The sequence below is a fragment of the Ixodes scapularis genome, unplaced genomic scaffold (assembly GCF_016920785.2).
Source record: "Ixodes scapularis isolate PalLabHiFi unplaced genomic scaffold, ASM1692078v2 PGA_scaffold0__279_contigs__length_252992795, whole genome shotgun sequence".
NCBI classification, from domain to species: domain Eukaryota; kingdom Metazoa; phylum Arthropoda; class Arachnida; order Ixodida; family Ixodidae; genus Ixodes; species Ixodes scapularis.
Genome location: NW_024609835.1, coordinates 126,576,955 through 126,601,975, shown reverse-complemented (window position 1 = coordinate 126,601,975; position 25,021 = coordinate 126,576,955). Strand labels below are relative to the sequence as shown.

Below are 25,021 nucleotides of genomic sequence, written 5' to 3'. Positions count from 1 at the left end.
ACTCCAAAAAATAATGTTAGAGTAAACATTAAAAAAAAAGAGATTGTAGTAATACATATATTTCAGTTTGAAATTATATATTTAGCTAATTGCGACCACGAAAACTTGAAAAGCATTCATCAAAGCCCATCAAAACTTGGCATATTCACCAGTGCAAAAGACTAATGAGAATTATGAAGCTAATGCTGACACGACAAACTTAAAGGGAAGATGGGGCACTTCTACATTTGAGAAAAAACGCTTGAATTGCGTTCATTTGCCCTTTAGAATAACAGATATCAAAATTATATTTCAATGCGACGCGCCGGAGAGTTACAAGAGCAATTTCAAAATATGGCCCGCCCCCCTAGCCTTGGGCAGCCAAAAGAGCCGTCGATGACGTCATGGACAGCGACTGTCTTTCGCGTTTTTCTCGCGTTTAACAATACTTACGCAGCAAATGATTTGGGTATTCGGGTTCACAGGGTAAAAATACACTAGAATTCACTTCGAATTCATTTTTTCGAAGAAGCTCCGTAGCTTCCCTTTAAGGATGCAAAGGAATTTTGACATATATAGTTACACAAACATGAAGCCGGAGACTAGCAATGGTGATACAGGTGACGACTATGTTCAGTCATGGCGACAGAACCTCGTTACGATGCAGTTTCTCTCGTTTCTGGTTCTTCCGCGCATTTGGAACGCAGCACGGCGCCCTTGTTTTAGGCGCAGATTCTTTTGCACCTGTAGTGGTGGGTCTGCTGAAAGCAGGTCGTTGGCCAGGTTTCTTTGGAAGGGCTGTGGCCAGCCGCGGGTGGTGCTTGGACACCCCTGGTTTAAACAGTGAACAGCACGGCGGTTGAATGTTGGGGTTGGGATTGCGGCAGTGCATTTGTTAAAGGGGAATAAGCCGTCGAGTGTTCTGCATGCTTACCCTTTGTGTGGTGGTCCCTGACTTTGGTAGCTGGCCCTGTAATTGCTGAGAGTGTCCTTGGATAACAAATTTTGTAGTGCACACCGGGGCTCGGAATAAAACTGCCTTGTCGGTTCCTCGATTGTGAGCTCGTGTGAGCTCACTGTAGCTCGAGTGAGAGCGTTTTTAAACGGCCAACCCAGAAGGGTGAAGTGCACTTTCAATGTTACTTCTGGCTTTCCAGACCTTTTGTAATCGTATTGCTTTCACTTTTATGGGACTACTTACCAAGGCATGTACTGCGTAAACCTTCTCCCAAAAAAAATTGTTGCAGTATTAAACTATGCATTACTGAACGCTGATTCCCTGCCCAGATCTAGCGATTTCTCAATCAAGAGTTATAAGTGACTCTCTGAAAGTAGGAAAGTGAAAATGGAACAAAATTTTTGCCCGTTTTCAGTAACTAGCATTATTCAGCTTCATGTATTCATGAGTTCCGTCTGCCGCCATTTTCTTGCTTAAAATTTTGAAAATTGCTTATCTTTTGAATAACATAACGGTTAGTTCTGAAGCATTCGCATCTGGTTTGATTGCTAGCACTACATTTTGGCGAAATTAGCATTCGAGGGATAGCTTATTTCTGCGGACGTGACCAGCAATGCCAAAGTGCAGCATGCACTGGCTTCTCCAACTTGCATTGTTGTATACCAATCTTGGCATTTTTGTAGATGCTACCACTCGCAGAATTGACTGCCTTGGAATGCTGTAAGCCCTTAAGTTTACACGGATGAATGACCCAAATATCGAGGAAGGAGCTTGTAGAGTTTTGGGGCAGGAAACACTTACGAAGCGGTTAATGTTTGCAGAAATACGAGAGATGGTAGTGCTCGTCGAGGTGGCAACATTTTCTCGCTTGAAATGTAAAGCCTGTTGGAGCTAGTTTAGGAAAACACTCGTTCTGGTACAATGAAAGACCTTTATTATTGTTTTCTAAACTCAAACAGGACGGCAGGGTTTGGGAAGCTCATTATCCAACGGCACTCGGTACGTCGAGCGAATACATGGGCCTCACGTGACGTTGTTGCACCATGCCAACGGTCACTGCTACTCGTTCTCGTAGAAGAAAACCGAATCAAAGATACGCCGCAGAGAAATACGTTTGGCAGGAGGGCCACGGCCACCGGTGCGACCTCGACGCGAGCCACTGGCCTCCGGTTCTGTGGCTGTGGGGATGTTTGATTGGGCGGGACGTAGTCTGGGGTGTTTTTGCGTGCGTGTGGCAGTAGGGGGGGGGCACTTGATGGTGGAGGTGTGGTGCGCAACTTGACCGGTGAACCTGTCTGCGTTGTGACAGAACCGTTTCCAGGGTCAGCCGGACATCTACAAGCAGTTCCTGGAGATCCTGCACACCTACCAGAAGGAGCAGAGGAATCTCAAGGAGGTCAGCTTCGTCTTGGTTGCCTGCGTCTTCGCGGGGCTCTGTCCTGCCTGTGTCTTGCCTGCCTGCGGGATGGGGTGCTTTCAAAATTGGCGGGGAGTCAACCTTTGGGCACATGGTTTCTCCTTTTGGCACGCGGTTCTTGTCTAAACAAAAAACTAACAGCTCGTAAAAAAAATTTTTTTTTTTTGTGGTTTTGTTAGTTGTTTGTTGAAGCCTTGCGTAACTTTTTTAGAGATGACCCACCCCCGAACTATGATCCCCTTCCTTCTTTTTTGTGTGATTTGCCTTTTTTTTTTTTTTTCTCTTTTTTTTTTTTTTTTTTGAAGACCGGCAATTATTTTGTGTTTTCCACTTTTCCCTTACTTCCTTCTCTCCCTCTTCTACCCTGTCCGCTGTTGCTTGTTTCTTCCACCCCCATGGTGAGGGGGATCTTCTGCCTTGCAGAATCTCGAGTCTGGTCGTCTGCCTTTTAGCAAAAAAAAAAAAAAAAAGAAGTTATTAGAAATTGCGTTGCTCGGGGCTGATGGTGACCTTGGCGAGATGGGGTCAGTCGGCTGTGGCGGGAAACGATGGAACGGTGCCAACTGGAGAGAGTGGTCGTCTCTTTCGTGGCCTTCCCAAGTGATAACGAGTTTGCCAAGTCATAAATACAGTGTTTGCACGCTTGTAACACAGACTTTTGTTTGCCAGAATCAGTGCCCAAAAATACATGCGCGTTGCATTCGAAACCGAAACTCTAGGAGAAATGCAATACTCGGTATAACTGGCTATCCCTATCGCCATCGTGACCGTTTGTTTACATTAGTCATTTTAATATCCAAATTACGAGTATTCCCTCGTGTCTAGGACTTGTGTCTGCCATCCTAACGTGGAAAAAGAAAAGAAACTCAACTAGGAGGTGTTATGTAAACGAAAGGCTATCATGCTGGCAGGAAAAGGTAACACGGAGCAGCACTGCATGGCCTCTCAATCCCAGCGACCCGACGCGCTTGCATAGTGATTTGGAAGATGATCTTCCCAGAGACGACAATTGCGCACTTGTACGAGCGCAGGAAGCGCAGCACCTAAAATGCGTTAGACTTGTGGACAGCGAAGAACCGTCGTTGGACTCCGACTGAGGTGACTAGTGCACGGTGTTTTGTAATGGCGTGGGTTTTATAATCTGTTCTATGAGGCATGTGTTCAGCCTTCCTTTTTTTACCTGCGTGGTACAATCGTGCAAGCACGGTACAGATGTTTCTCTCATTGCGCATTAAAAGTTATACCCGTTTTCACCTCAAGAAAAAAGGACGTTTTGTTCAATGTTCATACGCCACGCAAAGTAGTTCTTACAAGATTTGGTTGTCAGAGGAAGAAGCAATGCTCTTGGCGTTTGAAACGTGTACGTCTTGATAAGATAACATGCGTCTAATCTAAAATGCACCTGCATATATTTGTATTATCTACGTAAAGGGGGAACTTAGTAATGCTCCGCAAGAAGCCATACTTTTTTTACTACGCTTCTTGAGGTGAAAACGAGTAAAGTTTACCATTGATCCAATTTGCTCTCGATTTTACGTGGGCCATCTCCCCGTCTATTATAATAGTAACCTGTAGTTTTGCTATAGGTCACTGTAGCAAAACTCACACACACCTCATCTAACCCTCCTTTCCTCCTCACACCCTTATCTCTCTCTAATCGTCCCGTCACACCAGAGGACTTCAGTCAAGAGGTGTGGCGGAACCCAATCATTTTAATAAAACGTTTTCTGATCTGATTTGATCGTCTATTATAATGGTAACCTGTAGTTTTGCTGCGTTTCTTCGAGGAGGCATTTAATGGAACCCCACCTGGTTTAGGAATACACACTATACTTCGTCAAAGACTGCAGCTGTGCGACAACATTGAGGGGGATATGTCATGTGGTCTGAATATATAGTAAATAGTTGTTCATGTGGCAAGTTGGACGAAGCTTGGTTTGATTTAAACAACTTTTGCTTCCATAGAACTTAAAGCAAGCAAATTAATAATGCAAAAACATTGAGGCAAAAAATGTTGAGCATTGAAGAGTTCTTCTTTTTTTTATCTTTCTACAAAGATATTTTGGGAGGTGTGGGACTCGTCAAACTCTTCTGAGGTGTGGTGTATCTAAAGCTTGAGTGTTAATATAAAGGGGCATGAGAAAATTATGCAAGAACAGTGTGTGGGTTCTTGTATGGGGTTCTTGGAAATGGTGTTCCAACTTAATAGTTGTTGGGGAAGCAGCAAAATGATAGACAAGGAGTAATGCTTCTTTTTCTCGTAGGCCGTAGCAAAGGCAGTGCTTTATGCCAGTCAGAAGACCCATACCACTCTCCATTAACTCTGTGTCCTCGCTGATCGGACACGACTCAACTAGACGCTAAAGCAGTGCAGGGAAATTAAATGTGCATTTTCCTCCTTTCTGCTTGTCCGATTTTTTTTTTTTCAATACCAGTAGTTATTGGACTGCGTTTTAGTCGTCAAAGTAAGTTAGGCATTTCTCAACGCGAGTTTAGGGTTTGAAACGTGTAGTGTCTTTAAATGAGTATCTTTGGCTCATATTCATTGACTTCTAGAAAACCCTCCTAGCAATGTGGTATCAGGGCTTCAATCGCATTTGTACGTAATTTTTGTTGCATGGTTTTTGTGGGTTGGTTAATTTCTTTGTTTTTAACTCTTGTTTTCGACATTGCATGGCTTATAGCACTGGTTTCCATGAGGTGGGCCTATTGTTACAAAAGAGTGGCACGGAAAAACCTTTGCACAGCTGCTTGCTTAGAAAATGCTGCACAGTCTGCGTTTCTCGATTTCATCTGTAAAGTTAAGATATGTGTAAATTTTTCAGAGACGTTTACAAACGATCATGGTGATCATGAAGAAATTTTAACCATTTTCATTCGTAGATCGTCTATTTGGAAGGGAACCTACGGGGACGAGGCATTACCTATATTTTATAAATCAAACATAATGCTTTGATAGATTTGTAACGAGTCTGGTTGAAACCAGGGTCGGTTCATTTGGACCGTCTGCCTGTTCTGCCCAAAAAGTTCCATTATATATATATATATATATATATATATATATATATATATATATATATATATATATATATATAAACGCACCTCAGATTTTGTTAAATGCATGCGCAACGACGACTGAGAACATTTTGACGCGTTGCCGAGCAAATGTGTATAGTCGGTGATAAGACTGGAGCGGCAGGGTGTCTCTTTAGGATGCCTGACCTCCAGTATGCACTTGTCGCTTTCCGTCATCCTTTGGTTGCACGTGCAAGCTCGAAACTCACGAGACGTCAGAGTTTCGCCGAAGGTAGGGAGCTTGCGCCGGAGGCCGGGCGGCCTTGCTGTCATTCTCGAAACATTATGATGCCCGGAATGCGTCTGGGACCGGCGCGTTTGGCGTCCCATCCCACCCGTGCATTAAAATTGGCCCTAGAGGGGCAACAAACAGAGTTGCAAAAGCCGTCGCGTTGTCGGCGATTGGTGCCAAAAGTCTTGTCAAAACATACGGCATATGTGAGCGTGGTCGTTGCGGGGTCCCAGCTGCCGAAGCTTCCGTGTACTGTTGAGCTTGAGAGCAACCTGCAACATTCACCGTCGCTGCTGCAACAATGCGACTTAGACGACCTCGTTGAACGGAAATTGTGAAACCACTTTCAAGGACGCTGTGATTGCACCGGTGGGAGACGCTTTCCAAGTGTTGTAGTGGCGCGTTCGGCCCTTGGGACTTTGTTTCATGTCCGTGTGCCTGTTGTGCCCAGGGTATCCAGACGGGAGGCAAGCCCCTGACGGAGTCTGAGGTATACGCCCAGGTGGCCAAGCTGTTCCAGAACCAGGAGGACCTGCTGCAGGAGTTTGGCCAGTTCCTGCCGGACGCCAACGGGGCCTCCACCCACTCTCTCGTTAGTAGCGGGTCCCCTCCTTGTGCCGCTTTGGCTTACCCTGCCCCGGGGCCTCGGTTGAGCCTCTCGGCTCCGCAGACGCAAGCACCCAGCGAAGAAGGGGCGCCGAAGCTGAGAACTCCTCGGAAAGGGAGGGCGCCGCAGGGGCCTACGAGACTGAGAAATAGTTCCCGGTTTACCTGCAGTTTTGTTGTGGAGTGGACGCAAACACCTATCGCTCCCGATGTTGTTTTTGTCGTCTTTGTGCGCGCGAATTAGTGTCGTGTGATATGTTGACGAGGGAACCTGTGTTTGAGGGATCGTTAAAGGCCTGTTCATGCAGTTACGTTTACCTGCGTTAAGACTGCTTGCGTCAAGCTGCAGCTATGGCGACTTTTACGACGAGCCTATGGGGAGGCGCTGTACTGCACGACGTGACACAGCACAACAAAGTAGACGCAAGTGTGTGAAGATCGTCTTCCGTGGGCTGGGAGGGTGGAGGTTGGGGAGAAAGAAAACCACCCAGAAAATTTTTTTTAATAAAAAGGTAGAGTTTGAAATTTGTTACCATTTGCATCCACGACCACGTAAAGTGTACTCCCAGAGGATTTAATTTGGTTACACTGCATAGTTATTAATGCGTTAGCATTGGTACTCACATGACAGGGAAAAGCTGACTGCGTTCATTTGTGGACAAAACAGTGGAAAAGGAACTGCACCACATAGAGGAGGAGAGTAGTGAAGGACAAAGGAGAGAGGGAGATGTTGTCACGGGTCAGACTTGCCTGTTGCGGTGTGCCGACAGGAAAACAAGGTCGGAGAGATGCCTAATGGCGAAAGAGCAGAAAAAACTCTTAGCATCAAGCGAGGGTCTTCTGACCCTTGCTCGCCACTAAGCTGGCTTGGAGATGCCGTCAATGACATTGTGACGCCCTGGACAGGCAATGGAAAGGATTGTCGCATGACCGGCGGCAATCGCTGCACATATTTTTCGAAATAAATGCGGTTTACGTTTACTTTTGCCCAAGATCAGTGCGATAACTGAATTCACGTAACAAAAAGCTGTAAAAGTCCTTTCCTAACTCAAATTTCTTGAAAAGTGCTTCAGCTTCCGATTAAGTGAACACGAGCTTCAGTTGCTCAAGATGTCGTCATTGTCATGCAGGAGAGCACAGTAGTTGGAGTGCTAATCGGACTCGAAAATTCATAGTCTCAAGTTCAGGCTGGAGATACCTTCAAATAAATGATATTGCACGAGCTGGGATTAAAAGGATTTCACTGTCTGGGGTTGAGTAAACGAGAGTGTTGCCCGTTTCAACTGTTATTGCTTCTTTGTGTGTCGAGTTTAGTTGAGTTGGTTTGCTAGTTTGTGAATTCGGAACTTGTGAAGGTTTTCGGTGTTGCGTCAAATGTTCGGTTACCCAGCGTCCATTTGATGACTGAATCGAAATTGTCTTTGTCATCCTTAAATTGGACGAATATGAGTGTTTGGTTGCTTTCATGTGCGTGGCTGCCAAAGAGCTTCTTAAAGGAACAATAAAGTTGATTCTTCCATGCAGCTGTTGGTCGAATTGCTCCCTCTTAGTTTTCTGCCTCTCATCTCCCTAAAAAGCAATGGCAGGGGACAGTAGATTGTCTTACCCCTTTGCTGGACACCAATCCACTTTCCAACATGACTTTGCTTCATGATTCTGGACAAAAAGCATATGGCACAAGTCTTGCACATTAGCTTACCGTGATGCAGGCGTGGGAATTCGTATTTGAATGAACTCTTGATTTAGGTTCGCAATCTTTTGGTTAAGCCATGCACATGTCGTACCATGCACTTCGGGGTTGAAAGCCTCCTTTAAAGTGCTCTCACTACTGATCATTTCAGGAAATGGTGTTTGTGCAAGTATTGCTCTGGCAACTATGGTTCGTAATGTGGGGATGTGACCGGAATCTTGAAGGGTTCCTCTCTTGTCCAGGTAACGCACGGCCTGGATTTTGGCTTCCAGCCGGTTAAAGCCGTGAGCAATGACCATACGGCGGCTGCCAAGAAGCCCGGCTCGGGCCTATCCAAGCCGAGCCTGGTCTCTGGCCTGGGCAGCTCCCTGAAGCAGGGCAGCACTCCCCTGAAGAGACCCCTCTCCCACCTCTCGGGCTCTGTGACAAAGGTGAGAACCGCCTGCTGTTGGCCATGACATGTGGTGTGAGACAGGGCCCTTTGTGTCCAGAGTTGGGCTGTTGGGTGGGTCTTGTTGGCCCTCTTAGTTTTTTTTGTTTTGCCACCTTTAGGCTTAGTTTTTTTTGGTTTTTTTTTTTAGTGTTTAGGTCTAGTCTTTTGGTGCCTCTAGGCTTAGTTCTTTTGGTGCCTTTAGGTTGTTATGGGTGCCATTAGGCTTGGCTTAGTTTTTTTCTTGGATTTTTTGTGCCTGTTGGCTTAGTGTTTTGGTGCCCTTAGGCTTCAAGTTTTAGGTGGTTTTAGGCTTAAGTCTTTTTTTTTTTGTCTGTGTTCTTGGGCTTCGTTTTTTTTTCGCTTGTCAAAAAGATTAAAAAAGTTTCACCTCATTTTTTTTTTTTTTTTTTTTTTTACTGCTTTATTTTGGGGGCATGGACTTATGCCATCCCCTCTTCTTTATCGTTCTCCCAATAAATACTGCTGTAGTTTGAGAGCTCCAGTTTCTGTACTGTCTTTCCAACCCACCTTTCCCATTAGCCTTTCTGCCCCTCATAGCCTTGCAGATTGGCGAAATTTCTTCCTTTTAGACATTTTATATATATATATATATATATATATATATATATATATATATATATATATATATATATATATATGGGAAGCAGCTGGTGAATTAACTCCATAATGAAAACTCGAGATGGGACAAAATAAAATAATGGGCAAATGCCTGCACCTTTTTTCTTTTTTTTTTCTCCAGTGTTTAGTTTATATTAAATTTCCCATATCTTCCTCGGCCTTGTAGGCTCTGCTCTCAGCTGGTGATTTGAGTGGCGCATTTCATGCGAGGTCTGTTAAAACTTCCGTGAAGGCCTACCCATGCTGCGTGTCTTTCGCTGGCATCACTTTGGAGGTCTGTATTGAGCGTGTGCCGTCTCTTATTGCAGAAGCAGAAGATGACGAGCCTGAAGGACGTCACCCTCGCTGAAGCTGGCAAACATGGAACACTCAACGAATTTGCCTTCTTCGATAAGGTGAGCTGTCCGTGTTTGTTCTTTGTTAAGAGTCTAGTCATGTATGTCACTCTTAATGCAGATAAGACTAATTATATTGTCTTTGCGTGAATTTGTATTTTTAATGAGGTGGCTCATCCTTCTCCCTATTTTTGTTCTGATTGATGTGAGGTGGTAGGAAATGGTTTTTTGTATATTTGGTTTTCTGGCATGTTAGGATCCATTGAAAACATTGCGCAGGGTTCGCACGGGTCCTTGAAAACCCTTGAATTTGAAATCTTCATTTTCCAACCTTGAAAGCCCTGGAATTTCTAGTGGTGCTTGCAAGCCTTTAAATTTCCCAATGATAGTCGGTTTTTTATTTTTTATTTCTTTCCTGCAATATTTAATTATTTTTGCAATAACATAAATATTTTTTTTACGTGTATGTTAATATAAATTCAAAAATTTCAACAAGGAAGTTTTCTTTCAAGGCACATCTAGTACATTTAGCAGATGCCTGTTCAGCACCTGGCCACAATTTATTTATTTATTTCTGTTTCATGTGCCCACAAACGGCTCGAGGCCTTACTAGTGCGCACATATTACAAACAATAAAAGAACAGATACTGACAAGCAAGCAAGACGTGATTTAGGAAAGATAAAACGAAATAAATAAATAAAACTATGGAGAACAACAGAGCACAGATGTTTGTCAAGCGGACAACATCCTTCATACCGCAGTCTGTTAGGTCTTCCACTAAGATAATTAGACAACCAACTGCAAACGAGCTAGTCATGCCCAACGCTGAAAATTTGGCAAGGAACAACTTACGATCTACGAGATCAAAAGATTTAGAGTAATCAAAGTAAATAGCATCAACTTGTCCACGGGACGTGACCTTAGGTAGAGTGAGTTCTAAAAATGATACAGGGTTTGTTTCCACTGAACGCCTTGACAAAAACCATGCTGGTTGAGACAAAGAGACGATTTAAAATGAAGATAAATATGCTTACACATCGCCTTTTCAAATACCGTGGTAGCTGTCCCAGTGGTTTTGGATCCAGTCTTGCCTGTCTGTCATCTTGCGAACGTGCCCCTTGTTCGCCTTGTTCTCTCGTGGGCTGTTTGCTAGTTACTCCTGGGTTGCTTGGTCTGCTTCTGTTTTATGCTACACATGGTAGACATAGTTTTAAGGGGGGATATGGCCTGGGAGGGTCAACTTTTGAACCCTTCACCCAATTTGGTTCAAATTTTGAGGGTTATTTCAGCACTATGAGGAAGGATAATCTGCAAAGTTTTAGCATTATTGGTCAACTTTACAGCATGCTACGGTTCTCGCACTTCAGAAAAAAGACACTTCATTAGGAAGTCTATCGTAGAAAAATAAAATTAGCTGGTGGCAAACTTTTTGCTTTAATGTGAAGAACAATACCCACAGTGTAACCTAGATAAAAAATAAATTGTAAAATATTCAATTATAACAAAAATAAGAACATCCCAAAATTTAAAAAGAAAATGTAAAATCTTTGTTTCAAAAAAAAAAATTTTTTTTTTCATGAAGGAGTTGATTTTTTGAACTGTGAAGTAGTCTATCTTGTTCCCCAGAAAATTTCAGTCCCAGAAAATCTTGAATGATGTCCCTCTGTATTCAGAATGTCAAATGATAGCTTTCCTAAAACAAGAATTCCTGCCAAAAAGTGGAACTGAGAAAAATGCGTTTGAAGTTTCAACTTGTTTTTTTTTTTTATTTTCGGACGATGCCAGAAACTCGAAATTTACCCGAGTCATTGGTGGCACCTTCAACTACATGAGCATGTGGAGGGCAGTGCGTTGAGGCCCCCGAAGGGATTCGTGAGCTCTGTGAAACTGATGCCACAGTCTCTTCCAACGACGCCTAGACGTACCGCGAGTTCGTTCTCTCGAAACTTGCCGAATGATGGTGAGTGCGGTGTCGCGACGATGTCTCCGCAAGTCGAGCAGCTAACAACAAACTAAAGGTTGATGTCAACTTATTGCAAGCTCAGTAGTTTTCCGTGGCACTTGAGGCAGAGTAAAATCGCAACAAGAGTCTGCATGGCGGACACATTGAGGAGCCGTTCAGGGGCTTTTCAACAGGAGCGGCTGTCAGCTCCGGGTCGTCCGTAATCCCCGCGTCGAAATCGCGCAGGCTGAGCTTCCTCTCGAACATGGTCAGCACATCCGATTCGGAGATGAAGCTGTAGGCTCCGATGTCCGCCAAGCACCAGTTGAGCTTGGAGATCGTGACGACGGTGGCGGAGACGGCGACGATGGTGCCGGCGGAGACGTCCCCGTCTCCGCCGGCCCTTTGTTTCCGCCGTTGAGAACGCCGGCCAAAGCTACTGCGAGTGCTAACTTTGGAAGCAGGCATTTCTCGGCAGAAAAACTACCGGGAACAAAGAGGGAAAACGAATCTAAACAGCGGCAAACTAGCGATACGATCAGAAGCGATACGATCAGAAGCGAAAGAAGCTGCCGATAGCGCGCGCAGGCGGCCAATCGTGAGCCCTGTTTCGGGTCACAACCAATGGGATTGCTGGTATCATAGTTTCCACGTTTTTTCTGCTTGTATGTACGGGGTTCTCCCGGGACACAGATAGCCTCAAACGTAGCAAGCTTCTATGGGCAGAAACTAGAAGAAACGGCGCTTCCAACGAGGGTAAGATATCTCGGCTGCGTCGAACGAGCGCGGAGTAGGCCTAATTTGAAAAGGCCGAACTTCGCCGTCTGCTTGCTCGGCGGGTCGCCGCGCGCGGCCGCGAGCTTGCCGAAAATAATTTTTTGCGAAATAAATACTGCGCATTTATAAATAAAACTTTCTGAAACTATGCTTCAGAACATAGTGAACCCAAATATAATATTTTTTGAAAATGCATTTTTTCGGAAAAAAATGGAATTTCGTGGCCGTATCCCCCCTTAAGTTGTGCGCGATGCCTATGATGTGCAACTAGTAACTACAGACACCAAGAAACTAGAGGCAACAGGTGGCATCACCTACATTGTCAAGTCGAACAGCCTAAGGAGAACGGCGAAGACGAAGATGCAAGACCTTCTAAAAATCAACCAGGAAATCAAAGAAACTCTACTGAACCTTTACTAGCACCTTTTTTGGTAAATTCTCTCCTCTCATCCCCTAGGTATTGTGCAATAAAGAATTTTTGAAGTGCATTAAGAAAAGTTGTTATATTATCAATTTACTAGGTAGAGTATTGGGGGGTCCTTGAAGATATCTTTACAGGCCCTTAAAAGTCCTTGAAAACCTTTCAAGTCTGTACGAACCATGATTGCGGTTCTGCTTACATTGCTTACATCTTGATGGGCTTGAGTTTTGTTTGGGTGACGAGACTTTGCAATGGTTCTTACGAGTGTCTTACCTGGTCTGGGGTGTGTTTTACCTCTGCCCCCTGCAGGTGAGGCGTGCTCTCCGGGGCCAGGAGGTGTACGAGAACTTCCTGCGCTGCCTGATCCTCTACAACCAGGAGATTGTGTCTCGGTCTGAGCTGGTGCACCTGGTCACTCCCTTCCTGGGGTGAGTGTGGTCCCCTTGAGGCCTTTCCCACCACCAGCTCTGTCTTGCACTCGCTAGAGTAGGCTCTGGCAGGAGAAGAGTCTCGGCTCGTCCTGTCGGGGCTGCCATGCGTGTGCTAGCGAATTTTACGAGGCGGCTTCCGTCATGTGACTTCCACAATGATTTCCAGCAACATTTGATGCACAAGCACCGGCGACACCCGTCCGAAGGTGCCCAGTAAATTGCATCGCTCTGTCGGGATGGTTAGACTCTCTTTGTTGTTACTCAGATGTAAATCTTCTTGCGCGTGAAACTGAGATGTTGTTAACACCCAAAACTTGTCTCTGCATTTCTCACCTGAGGTGGGGACTGCAGCCAAACGAGTGAACACCTAGATGCCAATCTTGACTGCCAAGATGGAACCCGTTCTCTAAATGCCCGGCTCATTCGTCCGTACCTTAGCAGTTCAGCAAAGTTCCCGGCTTGATAAATCTGTCAGTTTCTGGCCACGGTTCCCAGCGACATGTCATTGCTCGACTATGGTCACTGACAAGGTGAGATTGACGGGGAGGAGCTTGAGTTGGTCCCGCCTCCAGCACGGGTCTCCTACCTTCGACGACGCTTGGGCATCTCGCACGCAGCCAAAGCGCGTGCCGGAGACCAGGCGTCCTAAAGACATGCCCTGTCATTCTCATTCTGTCGGCGATCATAGATGTAGCTTTCCATTCCGAGTGTGATCGAAAGTTTTCCCGGCGGGCATCTCGGCTGCAGGAAGTTCCCTGAGCTGTTCAAGTGGTTCAAGGACTTCATTGGTTACAAGGACCTCGGTGGCCAGGTGGAGCCCATTCCCAACAAAGTGGTCCAGCAGGAGCGCATTTCCGGCGACCCCTCCATGGAGATCGGTGAGGGTGATCTGCACCGGGCTTCCCAGTGCGGGGGGCGCAGCCAGAGAAAGTGCGGACTTGGAGCGCCGCTCTTTTTCTTTTCTTGCAGACTACTCATCCTGTAAGCGTTATGGCGCCAGCTACAGAGCCCTTCCCAAGAACATTGTACAGCCAAAATGCAGTGGGAGGACTCAGTTATGCAAGGAGGTGAGTGACTTTAGGAGGATTTCAAATTGATTTGCTGTTGGAGCGATGCCTTCATTGGCCTTTTCAGCCCTAAAGTTGACTCGGGGAGGGAGCTCTCTACGAGTCAGTTGTTTCGGAATACTATTTGTTTAGCAGATGGAAAGGACTCTCTCTTTCTCTTGGTGGCGATGTTTGTAGATGGATATGTAATACGTGTGCAGGTCCTGAACGACACGTGGGTTTCGTTCCCGTCATGGTCTGAAGATTCAACGTTCGTCAGCTCGCGCAAGACTCAGTACGAGGAGTACATCTACAGGTGTGAAGATGAACGTTTTGAGGTAGGCCTCCCAACGTGCTTTGTACTCTTCCTTCACCCCTCGTTTCTGCTGGGTGGGTATAAAAGGTTGTGGGACCTGCTGAACGTCTTTAAGGTTTCGTTTTCCGCATCGTCCGTCCGCCTTTTCTTTCCTCCATCTAGACATTTCGGAGTCTAGATCGCTCGCCTTATTTTCTTGCTTCAAAAGAATTGCTCTGTTGAATCACATTTTTTATGGCATCTTCTTGCCACATTGTATGATGTATCTCTGTGGATGCAGTTTTGAGTGGTGCTCGTATGGTTAAGGGGAGACGCGGGTCTTAAAATGGTCAAAAAACGCGAAATTTCACGTTTTTCAAAATTCACCTATTTGGATTAATTGTAGTCTAAGGTACCTGCCTGCAAAGTTTCAATGTCGAATTCAATGTCTAAGCATGAAAAAAATGATATTTACGATGTCCCCGCAGAGCCCTGACACAGCGAGTTCAATGAAAACAAGTGAAACTTCGCACCCCGCGCATTTCGCGATCGCTCGTCGGATTGCGGCCATCTTGGTCTTGTTGGAAAGCCGCTTATTTTCCCCACGTCCCCATGCCATTCGTTATCGCGACAACATCGGGGAACGTCCGCATTCCGCGGGTTTCGAAGGCCCCAATTGCGATCGCTCATTGGCCGGCTAGCAAGGTGCCCGTACGTCAGAGCACGGCGGCGCCTAGCGCCCCTGCTATTGGCCTAAACGCGCCCCTCCGCTCTTTTTCTCCTTTCCTCCTTTCCGTTCCCGCGCTGGCGAGTGGTGCGTCGTCTGCTCCTGGGCCCGTCTCCGCCCGTCTCCTTAGGCCTGTCTGCTTTGTTTCCTCAGTGGTCGAGCGCACGTTTTAGTTCCCGTTTGCGCGCTTGCATTGAATATTGTTGGTTCGTTTTCCTACGAAGTCGCGCGTTTTGTTTTGTTTCGCTTAGAGTTCTCGAGATGCCGGACGACGCTCGGTTGAAATCGAGCACGCGGCAAGCGTTCGGAAGGAAGAGGAAGCGACCGTGGAACAAGAAGCTGAAGCTGTCTGCTGCAAGTGCGCCACCGCGATCGGCACCGCCGGATGCCTTGGATCTTCCGGAAACATCAGCCGGAGGCATCGCGACTCCATGCAGCAGCGGCAGTTTGTTGAACTTTGCGAGCGCAGTTCGTGTCGACACCGCATACTACTCCACGGCCGAGCAGGCGCAACGAGTCGCACGATCGGACGAATGCAAGCGTGCGCTATCGGAAAAGTCGGCGACCCAGCGCAAATTCGACCTCGGCGTCACCACAGGAGGCCAGACGCGCGACGCTGGGACACAGTTCATTGTAGTGGACATGAAAGCTCTCAAAGCATGGAGAAGGACAATCTGCGTTTGCGTAAGGCCAACGCTGCCCACCAGAGCAGCAGCAATCCAAAGCAGAGGTTCTCCAGGCAACACCAAACTGGAACAGCTGGGGACTACAGTCCTGGACAGCTGTGAGGGGCTCCCCTTTCAAGTGCTACACGAACAAAGGCCCTTTTCAGGGCCAAACACAATCTGCTTTCGGAACGTGCAACCCTTGGTGCCTCCTCCCGTTGTCCCTTATAGAGTCTACTCATTCTTTTATAACTTTATTTTACATTGCAGGCATTATTTCTCAGTTTTATATTATTTTTTAAAGGTTCTTGTGAACGGATTGCAGAATTTTTCATCTCAATTTGTTCAGATAGAACTATGCTTCCTACTGCTGAACATTATTGCATGGGATCCCTTACTCAATTTTATGCAATAAGTGTCAAAACTTCAACTGCAATTTTCTCAGCTTCGCATTTTTCGTCTACATGCCTAGCCTTACGGTTGTTTTCATGAAATTATTCTTTAGGGATTTCTATAAACTTTATACCGTTGAATTCAGAAAGAAGTGAACTGCAGGGTGATGCTATTTTTGTATGACAGTATGGGCCCGAAATTTTATTATTAGTGATAATGTGACCTCGTTAGGCTTTGTAAATAGTGTACTTGACCTAATTAGACTAGTTTTATACAATGATCTATCTTTACAAAAATATAAATAGCATCATCTTGCATGACAGGTCTTTAACTACAAATCCATATCACTTATGCAAAAAAATTCGTATTAGAAAGTTCCTTAATGAGTCGTAAGATATGACCTAATTAGGCTTCATTATTTTCTTTGTAACTCAAAAAGTAATTGAGATATTGCAGAACTAATTGGATATTTGAAAAGAGGAAGCCAAAACACACATACACACTGATTTTCATTATAATCCATTAATAAACAAAAAAGTCGATTTTAGAACCAGTGTCTTGCCTTAATCATTGGGTACAAAGAGAATTCGGCAGTATTGGTGCTGGAGCTGCATTAGTTGCTGTGTCTTGGAGATTTAGGACAAGTTTTTTGGCATTTTGAAGATGCCTTTGCAATATGGGCCCGTGTACTTACAAAAGTGTCTGGTATCTTAAACCACTCGTTCTTTAGATCCTGTTACACACTCTAAAACGGCTGTTCTCAGACTTCAATCTCGAGGATCCTTCTCCCTGGATTGGCTTCCGAGGAATCTTTCCCAGTTTTGGCTTTCATGCAACAAACCAAACCACTTCAGAAGGTTAAAGACATCGTAAACTATATGTTTTATGCACGAGACAGCATTTGGCTTGTAGTTGTGCGTCAATGGGTGGCCCATTGGGCCAAGTGCCACGTACGCCTTTGCAAATCGCAATCCACGGAGATGCGAGGGACAATCCGCCAACGGTGGTGCCTTGTGTGCGCAGCTGGACGTGGTGGTGGAGACGAACCTGTCGACGATCCGGGTGTTGGAGGCAGTGCAGAAGAAGATGCAGCGGCTGGGGGCGGAGGAACGACAGCGCTTCCAGCTGGGCGACAACCTGGGCGGCACCTCTGCCGTACTCCAGCAGCAGGCCATCAGGCGCATCTACGGCGACAAGGCCGCCGACATCGTCGAGGGACTCAAGCGCAACCCCGTCGTAGCCGTGCCCCTCGTGCTTCGCCGGTGCGTGTGCTCGCTCACCTCTACGCTTTTCGCCGGAGCTGTGGTGCTCGGAAGCACCCTAAATCAGAATGCGAGACTAGGCCTGAAATGCTTCTGCAACTCATTCTATTTAAATTTCGTTGTGACGACCCAACGGTTTAAAATCTTGATGCTCTGTGACAAGTTGTGGTTGGTGGCTGCAAACTTTGTGCTTTGTAAACCGGCTAGTATGTTGTGCAAACCCATTGGTTATATGCAATACTTGAGTCGGGTTTATTGTACAGTACCTTGGGAAGGAAAGGAGGTTTGGTCCTTGGCTTCTTGGAGCCACACTATTGTTTCCACTTCACCAGAATTTGAGTAGAGCGTCTCATAGCGCAACGTGACGGGCTTTAGTGCAAACACTTTACACAGTTAGCCAGTAACCGGGAGCTAAGAGCCAGGACTTAGCTTGCAGCGTGTTATAGCGGGGTTGGTGCTCTGGACAGGTTAAAGGCAAAGGAGGAGGAGTGGCGGGAGGCCCAGAAGAGCTTCAACAAGATCTGGAGGGACCAGAACGAGAAGTACTACCTCAAGTCCCTGGACCACCAGGGCATCACCTTCAAGCAGAACGATGTCAAGTTCCTGCGCTCGAAGAGCCTGCTCAACGAGATTGAGGCCATCTACGAGGAGGTGGGTACTCTTGCCTTCTAGTCGGGTTCCAGTCGATTAGTCTCGGTCTAGAGGGAGATTTCGAGGTACCCAACCGTAGTCTTAATGGTTTTTAGAACAATGTGAATGAAGTCTGCGTGCCTTAGGCAGCCTATCTACAGGATGAAACAAGGAGACGGCAGGCTCTTTAAATCAACCGGAAAATTCGGTTTCTTAACCTATCGCGCTACGACTTTGTGCAGTGTTGCCCACAGATGGTGCATCTTTTTTGTAAAATTTGCAAAGAGCAAACTTACCTGAGGAAAAAAGTAAAGAAAGAAAAAGGCTTAGCTCCTATATAAACGCCGCGAAGCCACCGGTCTGCAAACAACACGGCGCCGTTTCGCACGGGAGACAAGAGATGGCGCAAGCGGTCGCGATGCCAACTGCCGCCAACGAACGAGCATACGACGCCGAGAGCCGGTGTCTTTAGCAGACAAGGAATTGCAGTTCCTTGTTGTTACCGCGCCTGTTTTTGTTTCTCCGACTGTCGTTGCCTGCGGAACGCGCGCCGCTTTTGAGTCGAGACAATCGTCTGCTAAAGACACCGGCTCTGGGCGCCGTATGCTCGTTCGTTGGTGGCATTTGTTGCGCCATCTCTTGTCTCCCGTGCGAAATGGCGCCCTGTTGTTTGCAGACCGGTGGCGTCGCTGCGTTTCCATAGGAGCTAAGCGTTTTTCTTTCTTTACTTTTTCCTCAGGTAAGTTCGCTCTTCGCAAATTTTACAAAAAAAAATGCACCATCTGTTGGCAAAGCTGCACAAAGTCGTAGCGCAATAGGTTAAGAAACCGAATTTTCCGGTCGATTTAAAGAGCCTGACGTCTCCTTGCTTCACCCTGTAGAAAGACAACATTCCAAAGATTGGTTTGTTTATTCGCCGGCCGACGCAGAGGCGGGAGCAGATGGAAGAAGGGACGGGCGAGGTCCCCGTGGGCCCTCACATGACGTTGCCTTACCTTGACCGTTCCATCCTGGACGACGCCGCCAACCTCATCATCCACCACGTCAAGCGGCAAACGGGTGAGCCTTCCTGGTTGTTGAACACCTCTGCTAGGACGGGACACGGACATAACGCTAATGAAACTGTCTTATTCGCTACATTTTGAAGTTCCTTCTTGCACAATCTGTGGACAATAGAATTGAATTTGCGGATCCCCCTATATTAAAGTAAGCTGCTCTTGGGCTGGGTCAGTATGTTAGCAAGTGTTGTGTATCTGGCTGCTTGCAGAGGAGGCATCGAATCCTGATGCATGTTTCTTTTTTAACATTTGTTACGACTGTTCTGTTTTAATTTCTATCTGCTCTAGATTAATTTTCCGTCCTTCGTTAATGTGTGCCTCGTACGCTCTTTTGGCTTAAAATCTAAACCACCGTACTACCTTTAAATAAGAGCTGCTGGTTTTCAACCCATGAAAGCCCACAAGTATAGAGTATCGGAATTGGTCAATATCCTAGGATTGAGGAAGGATGTCATCTTCTCGCTACAGATTATCAAGCTGTATGCGCACTTTTAATGCAAAAGCATTAACTGTCGATGGAGCGAAGACGGCGGCGTCTCTAACTGCGAAAAACGCGACCTAAATTCCCAATATTTTCATTGGCTGAGCGAAATGGCACCCAGACATCCATTGGCTGCGACGTGTCATAGTTCCAAGGAACGCCACCTCACAGAGAAGCCCTCTCCATGGCGCTGCGACCCACGAGCCAATAAAAGGAAGGGTGGCACGCGTGCGGCCGCCCCTCTCTTCTTTCTACGCTTTGCTTTCAGCCATGTTGCGCCGCGGAAGAGCGGAGCGGGCGCGCTGCTTGTAAAAATGCGCGGCGTGTAGGAATGCTTTTGCATTCCTACATGTAAGAAATCTTAAGGGGAGATGCGCGTCGAAAAAGCGAGTTTTTCGCGCAACTTTTTAGTTTTGAGTTTTTGCCCGTAAAAATATCCTTGGACATTCAGTTACAACTTCCCAAAAGATCATGCGAAAATTCGAACGCCAAATTAGTAAAAAGTTTATTTTATTCAACTACGGTTGCTCGAGAAAGTGCTACTTTCCGCGCACATCGTCAATCTTCGAGCGTCTGCATCTCGAGAACGCGTCGCTGCCCGCCATTGCCGTTTGGTTGGGGAGGTTGAGTAAGCCTTTTTCTTACAGACAGCCCCTCCCGCAGTTTCGCATTTTGGCTGAAAATAATGAAAAAGTCGTGTTTTTTGCGCCCGTTTCGAGCGTTGCTACTGGACCTTTAAATCACGTGGTGCTCTAGCGAGGCTACCATTGGCCGAGACTGATGCGTTTCTGCGGCGAAGCCTACCTCCTGCTCTCGGATTTTACGGCATCTCGATCAACCTCTCTGGCGTTTTTGTTTTTGTTGATTGAATTCACAATGAACGACCCGACAAAGCGTGACTTCCGAGCTCGGAAGTCTCGGACGAAAAATAAGTACCGAGGACGCCTTCGCAAACCTCAACGGAAAACGACAGCGGAAAGCACTCGCCCGACCAGCGCTGGCCCGCCGCCGCCAGCTAGGCCTAACGAGGGCGACGGCCACTCGGACGAAATCGACGCCGCGGTGAACTTGGTCAGCGCTTCAGAGGTGAAGATTGGACTGTTCGAGAAAGATCTAGCAGCAAGCGGTCGGGATTCCACGAGTAGTACTGCGATATGCGACATCAGCGCGCTTACGGTGCTGGTAAGCGGTGCTGCTTGCCCAATGTGCTACACCAGTACCCTTGCGGTACGCGAAGCGACCGAAAAACGAAAGGGCCTTTCGTCTTTTCTTGAGCTGCATTGTGCGAATACCGAGTGCCCTGCATCGGTACTCTCTGCTGTGCACACCTCGAGCCGTGTTGTGCCTGGTGAACTTGTGGATGGCGCCAGCGGAAGCCGAGTGTGGGAGCTCCCGCGACAGCTTTGCTGTGAACATCAAGGCGGTGGTGGCAGCGCGCGCAATTGGCATCGGGCACGAACAGCTGTCGCGTTTTTGTGGCGTTCTTGGCTTGCCGGTGCCATTACATCATAAGAACTTTGCAGCGATCGGCAAAAAAGTTCATGTTGCGGCCACGAAAGCCGTGGCAGAAAACATGGAGAAAGCCAGAGTTTTCACGAAGGAGATGGTGGATGACAGCGATGTTGGTGTTATGTTTGACGGGACGTGGCAAAAGCGGGGCCACAAAAGCCATAACGGCGTTGGCGCAGCTGTGTCTGTAGACACTGGCTTGTGCCTCGATTTCGAGGTACTTTCCAACTTCTGCCTTGCGTGCAGTCGGCACCAAGACCTCGGGAGTGAAGAAGAGGAAGTGTGGCAAGCGTTTCATGGCCCTGTTTGTGAGAAGAACACTGAATGCTCCTCTCACGCAATGGAAACAGAGGCAGCAGTGTGGACGCGGACCCCCTCACAGGAGACACCATTGCGCTTCACCAAGTTTCTAAGCGACGGGGACAGTAAAGCTTTTAGTGCAGTCTCCGAGGCAAAAGTGTATGGCGAAACATCTGTCACGAAGGAAGACTGCACAAACCATGTGGCCAAGCGCCTAGGAAGTGCACTTCGTAAGCTCAAGACCCCTCTTCCACGTGGTGAGAAGTTGAAGGATGGGCAGATTCAAAAGTTGCAAAACTACTACCGGATAGCGATCACCAGCAACAGGGGCAACGTCCGGAAAATGTATTGTGCCATTTGGGCGTCCTACTTTCACTCGTGTTCCACAAATGCCACAAGTTCTGCCCCGAAGGAGTGGAATCATGGTGTAAGCACCGGCGGGCCGAAGCACTCGGAGAGCCCGCACCAGACCACACTCCGCTTCTGACAAAGGCACAGGGGCTGGCTCTGCTCCCTATATACAGGCGTCTCACAGAAGAAAAGCTGCTCACCCGCTGCTTGCAAGGGAAAACTCAAAACGCAGCGGAGTCTTTGAATAGCAAAATCTGGCTGCTATGCCCGAAGACAAAGTTTGCCTCCAGGACTGTTGTGGAAACGGCAACTGCCATTGCTGTTTTGTGGTATAACAAGGGGCATGGAAGCTTTGAGCAAGTGCTTCAGGAGCTTGGCGTACTGCCATCAGAAGAGCTTGTCGCCCTGGGCAGCTCCCGTGACCAGAGGAGAATAAAAAAAATGTCAGCCCGCCAAACCGCTGAAGCCCGAGCACATCGCCGTAATATGGTGAAGAGAGCACGTCTCACAGACTCCACTCGGGAAGATCTTGAGGGGCCAACGTATGCGCCAGGAGAGTTCTAAGGAACGTTGCTGTGTTTGGGACATATTGCTTTATTTTATCAAGTAGTTTCATGTGCTTTGGTCATGTTTTTGAGAAATGAAGATGTTTGAAACTTTCAAATGCATTTTTCTCCGTTTGTAGTTTTCAGCATTTTTTACGCATTGTGCAACAGATTTCAAATACTTACAATAGTTAGATTTGAATGAAATTTTCCACACAGCTTCTTCAGAGTGTGTAGAATGTTGATATCTATTTGAATTTTCAATATCCCTTCTATATTTTTTGCAAAAAATGTAAATGTTGACTCATAGCACCTAAGATAAACACTTTTGGTGTTCCTGATTTTTTTTACAAATATAGGATAATATAAATGAATTTCAAGTAGTTTTCAACATACTACCTTACCTAAGCAGCAACATGAGCTATTGCAGGCTGCGCTAACAATATATTTATTTATCAAAAAGTTGTGCACAAAAAGCACTATATTGTGTTTTTGTAGACACACAAAAACCAACAAAGCTACATAAAAACTAAGAACCTATTTGGAATTGACATTAAAATCTATCAATGACCAAAGTTTCAAAACCTTAGGTTTAATATTAAAGAAAAAGTGTTTCCGGGGAGCATCTTCCCTTAAAGGACCCATGAAACGAATTTTGGGCTGGAGTAAATCAATTTATATTGGGATTTTACTAATAGCACATCGTTCAGTGGGCCAAAAGAACAAAGGTAGAAAGTCAGAAGCCTGACTTTCGCTACGAAAATGTTCAAAACATAGCGGACTATTTCGTACCTCCTTCCCTTCGTAAACTCTCCGCCTTTTCACTGTGATACATCCGCGGACCCCACAGCGCGTCACCGGGCTACTAGCCACCATAACCGGGCCCCCGCAGCGCGTCACCAGGGCCCAAGCGCACGTCACACGACACCGGACCTCACTTAATCCCTTTACCTCTAAGCTGACATGGCGGTGGAAGCTACGCGCTTGCCGGACCAATCAGCCGTCTCCCTTTCATCACCTGACCTCATTCTCTGCGGGTCGGTATGCGCGAGAGAGCATGATCACGTGGAAAATGTGTGGCTGGCCCAACGAGCACGTAGCTTCCACAGCACTGTCAGCTTCGGGGTGAACGGGGTGGGGAAAGCAACTAGTCGGAATTTTGAGCGACGGGCTAATCTTCTAGGGGGACAATGGCTGTGTCCGGCTAGTCAAGCGAGATTCCGAGCAAGAGGGGACTCCCCCCTTTCCGACTTGTTGAACTGTTTGGTACAATGCGTGATTTATGAGTTGAGGAGGAAAGCTAAACAGAAAAAAGTTGAAAAAGCGTTTCATGACTCCTTTAAGTGTTCTCCTGTATTTTAATTATGGTGTTACGGGTGTATAATTTCTCAGTTGTAGTACTCAAGTATCTGCAGCAACTTTGTCCAATAAACAATGGCTCATGCTCGTGGCATAAAGCTGTGTACCAAAACTAGTTTCGTTTCTTTTTCTCTTTTTTTTTTTTTTTTTTTTTTTTTTTTTGTTGAAACTATAATTTTAGTGTTTCTGAACAAGGAACAATTCTTGTTCAGAGAGGCATTTTTATCATCAAAATTAATTTTGGATCTCTCGACATCAGACTTGGTGCACCTGACAGACCCTTTCAATGCTGGTGCAGTGTTTAAACTAAAGCAACGTTTATTTGTAGGAATCAACAAGGAGGACAAGCAGAAGATAAAGCAGCTGTTACGCCAGTTCATTCCAGACCTGTTTTGCCTGCCCAGGGGTGAATTGTCGGACGACGAGATGGAGAAGGATGACGGTATGCATCACCTACCTCATGTCCTTTGCATGTTGTTGCATCACAAATATTACAGCAAAACTGTTTATGGCTAGGGTTCCGTGCATTTTTGGTGCGTGTCTACAAAATCTCGGAGCAGGCTTGCACTGCCCTCTCTTTGTCGTCGTTCTGTACTCTGTGTCAGGAGTTGTGTGCAGCAAAGGCATAGGCACGGGCACATGGCTTTTAGATTTGCTGTCCTTGTGCGAATGCTCGTGAAAGGAAGGCAGATCTGAAAGCCAAGCGCTCGCACCTGTGTTTTTTGCCTTCGCTGCACGCAACTTAAGTATATGTGCTTGCGTGACTAGTTTCCTTTCCTTCCGTTGGTGGCGATCCCGTTGCGAGTGTCTAGTTACCCCCGGCTCCTTGGAGTGGCGATAGTCCTTGACGTGTGTGCGTACCTTTCATCACAGTGACCATCGGTCAGGACAGTAAATGTTTTTACCTTTGTTCAAAATTCTGTGTCCCGTCTCTGGCATGTGCTAAACAGCTTCGGTGCTCAGTCATTTTCACAGAGTGGAGTGGCTCGGAATTTTTTTGCGCTATGCTTTGCTGGCTGGCAGAGGATATTCTCAGAAGGAAATGGTATTGCTAAGAATTGTCTAAGGGGGTGCCCGTCGTTAGTGATCAGGGGAAGGCAAGGTGCCTGTGGCGTCGGTTCCGCAATAACTCTGATGCCAGATCTGTTGCCTGTAGAGTTGCCGACGAAATGAGAATGGCTGGGCGTGCCTTTCAAACACCCGGCCTCCAGCACGCGCTCCATGCCTTCCACCATGCTTCGACTATGTTTGAATGCTCGAGGTGCGCGAGATACCAAGTGTCGTCGAAGGTAGGAAGCTTGCGCTGGAGGGGAGACAACTGGAGCGCCTCCCTGCTGTCCTCACCTCTTCGGTGACTTTGGGTGCTCTAAACAAATTCTCGCTCCTCTACTGGGACGTCCCGGAGGCTTTGTGTCGATTCGCACTTGCGGTCACCTGAGGTGGATTGACTGGGTGTTTGGACTG

The 25,021-nt window shown here is 46.7% G+C and overlaps 1 protein-coding gene and 1 pseudogene across 8 annotated transcripts in view; both read left to right on the top strand.

The window, feature by feature from the left end:
- Positions 1 to 25,021, top strand: part of LOC8035648 (paired amphipathic helix protein Sin3a) — a 67,015-nt gene that overhangs the window by 25,194 nt on the left and 16,800 nt on the right. Inside the window, exons 7-18 of one of the 8 annotated variants that reach the window (XM_040500954.2) lie at positions 2,259 to 2,333; positions 6,122 to 6,253; positions 8,200 to 8,388; positions 9,338 to 9,424; positions 12,815 to 12,933; positions 13,684 to 13,814; positions 13,906 to 14,003; positions 14,204 to 14,320; positions 17,086 to 17,324; positions 17,792 to 17,975; positions 18,884 to 19,013; positions 23,886 to 23,999. In XM_040500954.2, coding sequence (XP_040356888.1) covers positions 2,259 to 2,333; positions 6,122 to 6,253; positions 8,200 to 8,388; positions 9,338 to 9,424; positions 12,815 to 12,933; positions 13,684 to 13,814; positions 13,906 to 14,003; positions 14,204 to 14,320; positions 17,086 to 17,324; positions 17,792 to 17,975; positions 18,884 to 19,013; positions 23,886 to 23,999 — 1,615 coding nt within the window. Of the gene's footprint in view, positions 1 to 2,246; positions 2,334 to 6,112; positions 6,254 to 8,181; positions 8,389 to 9,337; positions 9,425 to 12,814; positions 12,934 to 13,683; positions 13,815 to 13,905; positions 14,004 to 14,203; positions 14,321 to 17,085; positions 17,325 to 17,791; positions 17,976 to 18,883; positions 19,014 to 23,885; positions 24,000 to 25,021 lie in introns of all 8 variants that reach the window. The other 7 variants (XM_042289741.1, XM_040500953.2, XM_040210542.3 and 4 more) reach the window with 7 other exon arrangements.
- LOC121046572 lies at positions 21,328 to 22,217 on the top strand (annotated as a pseudogene).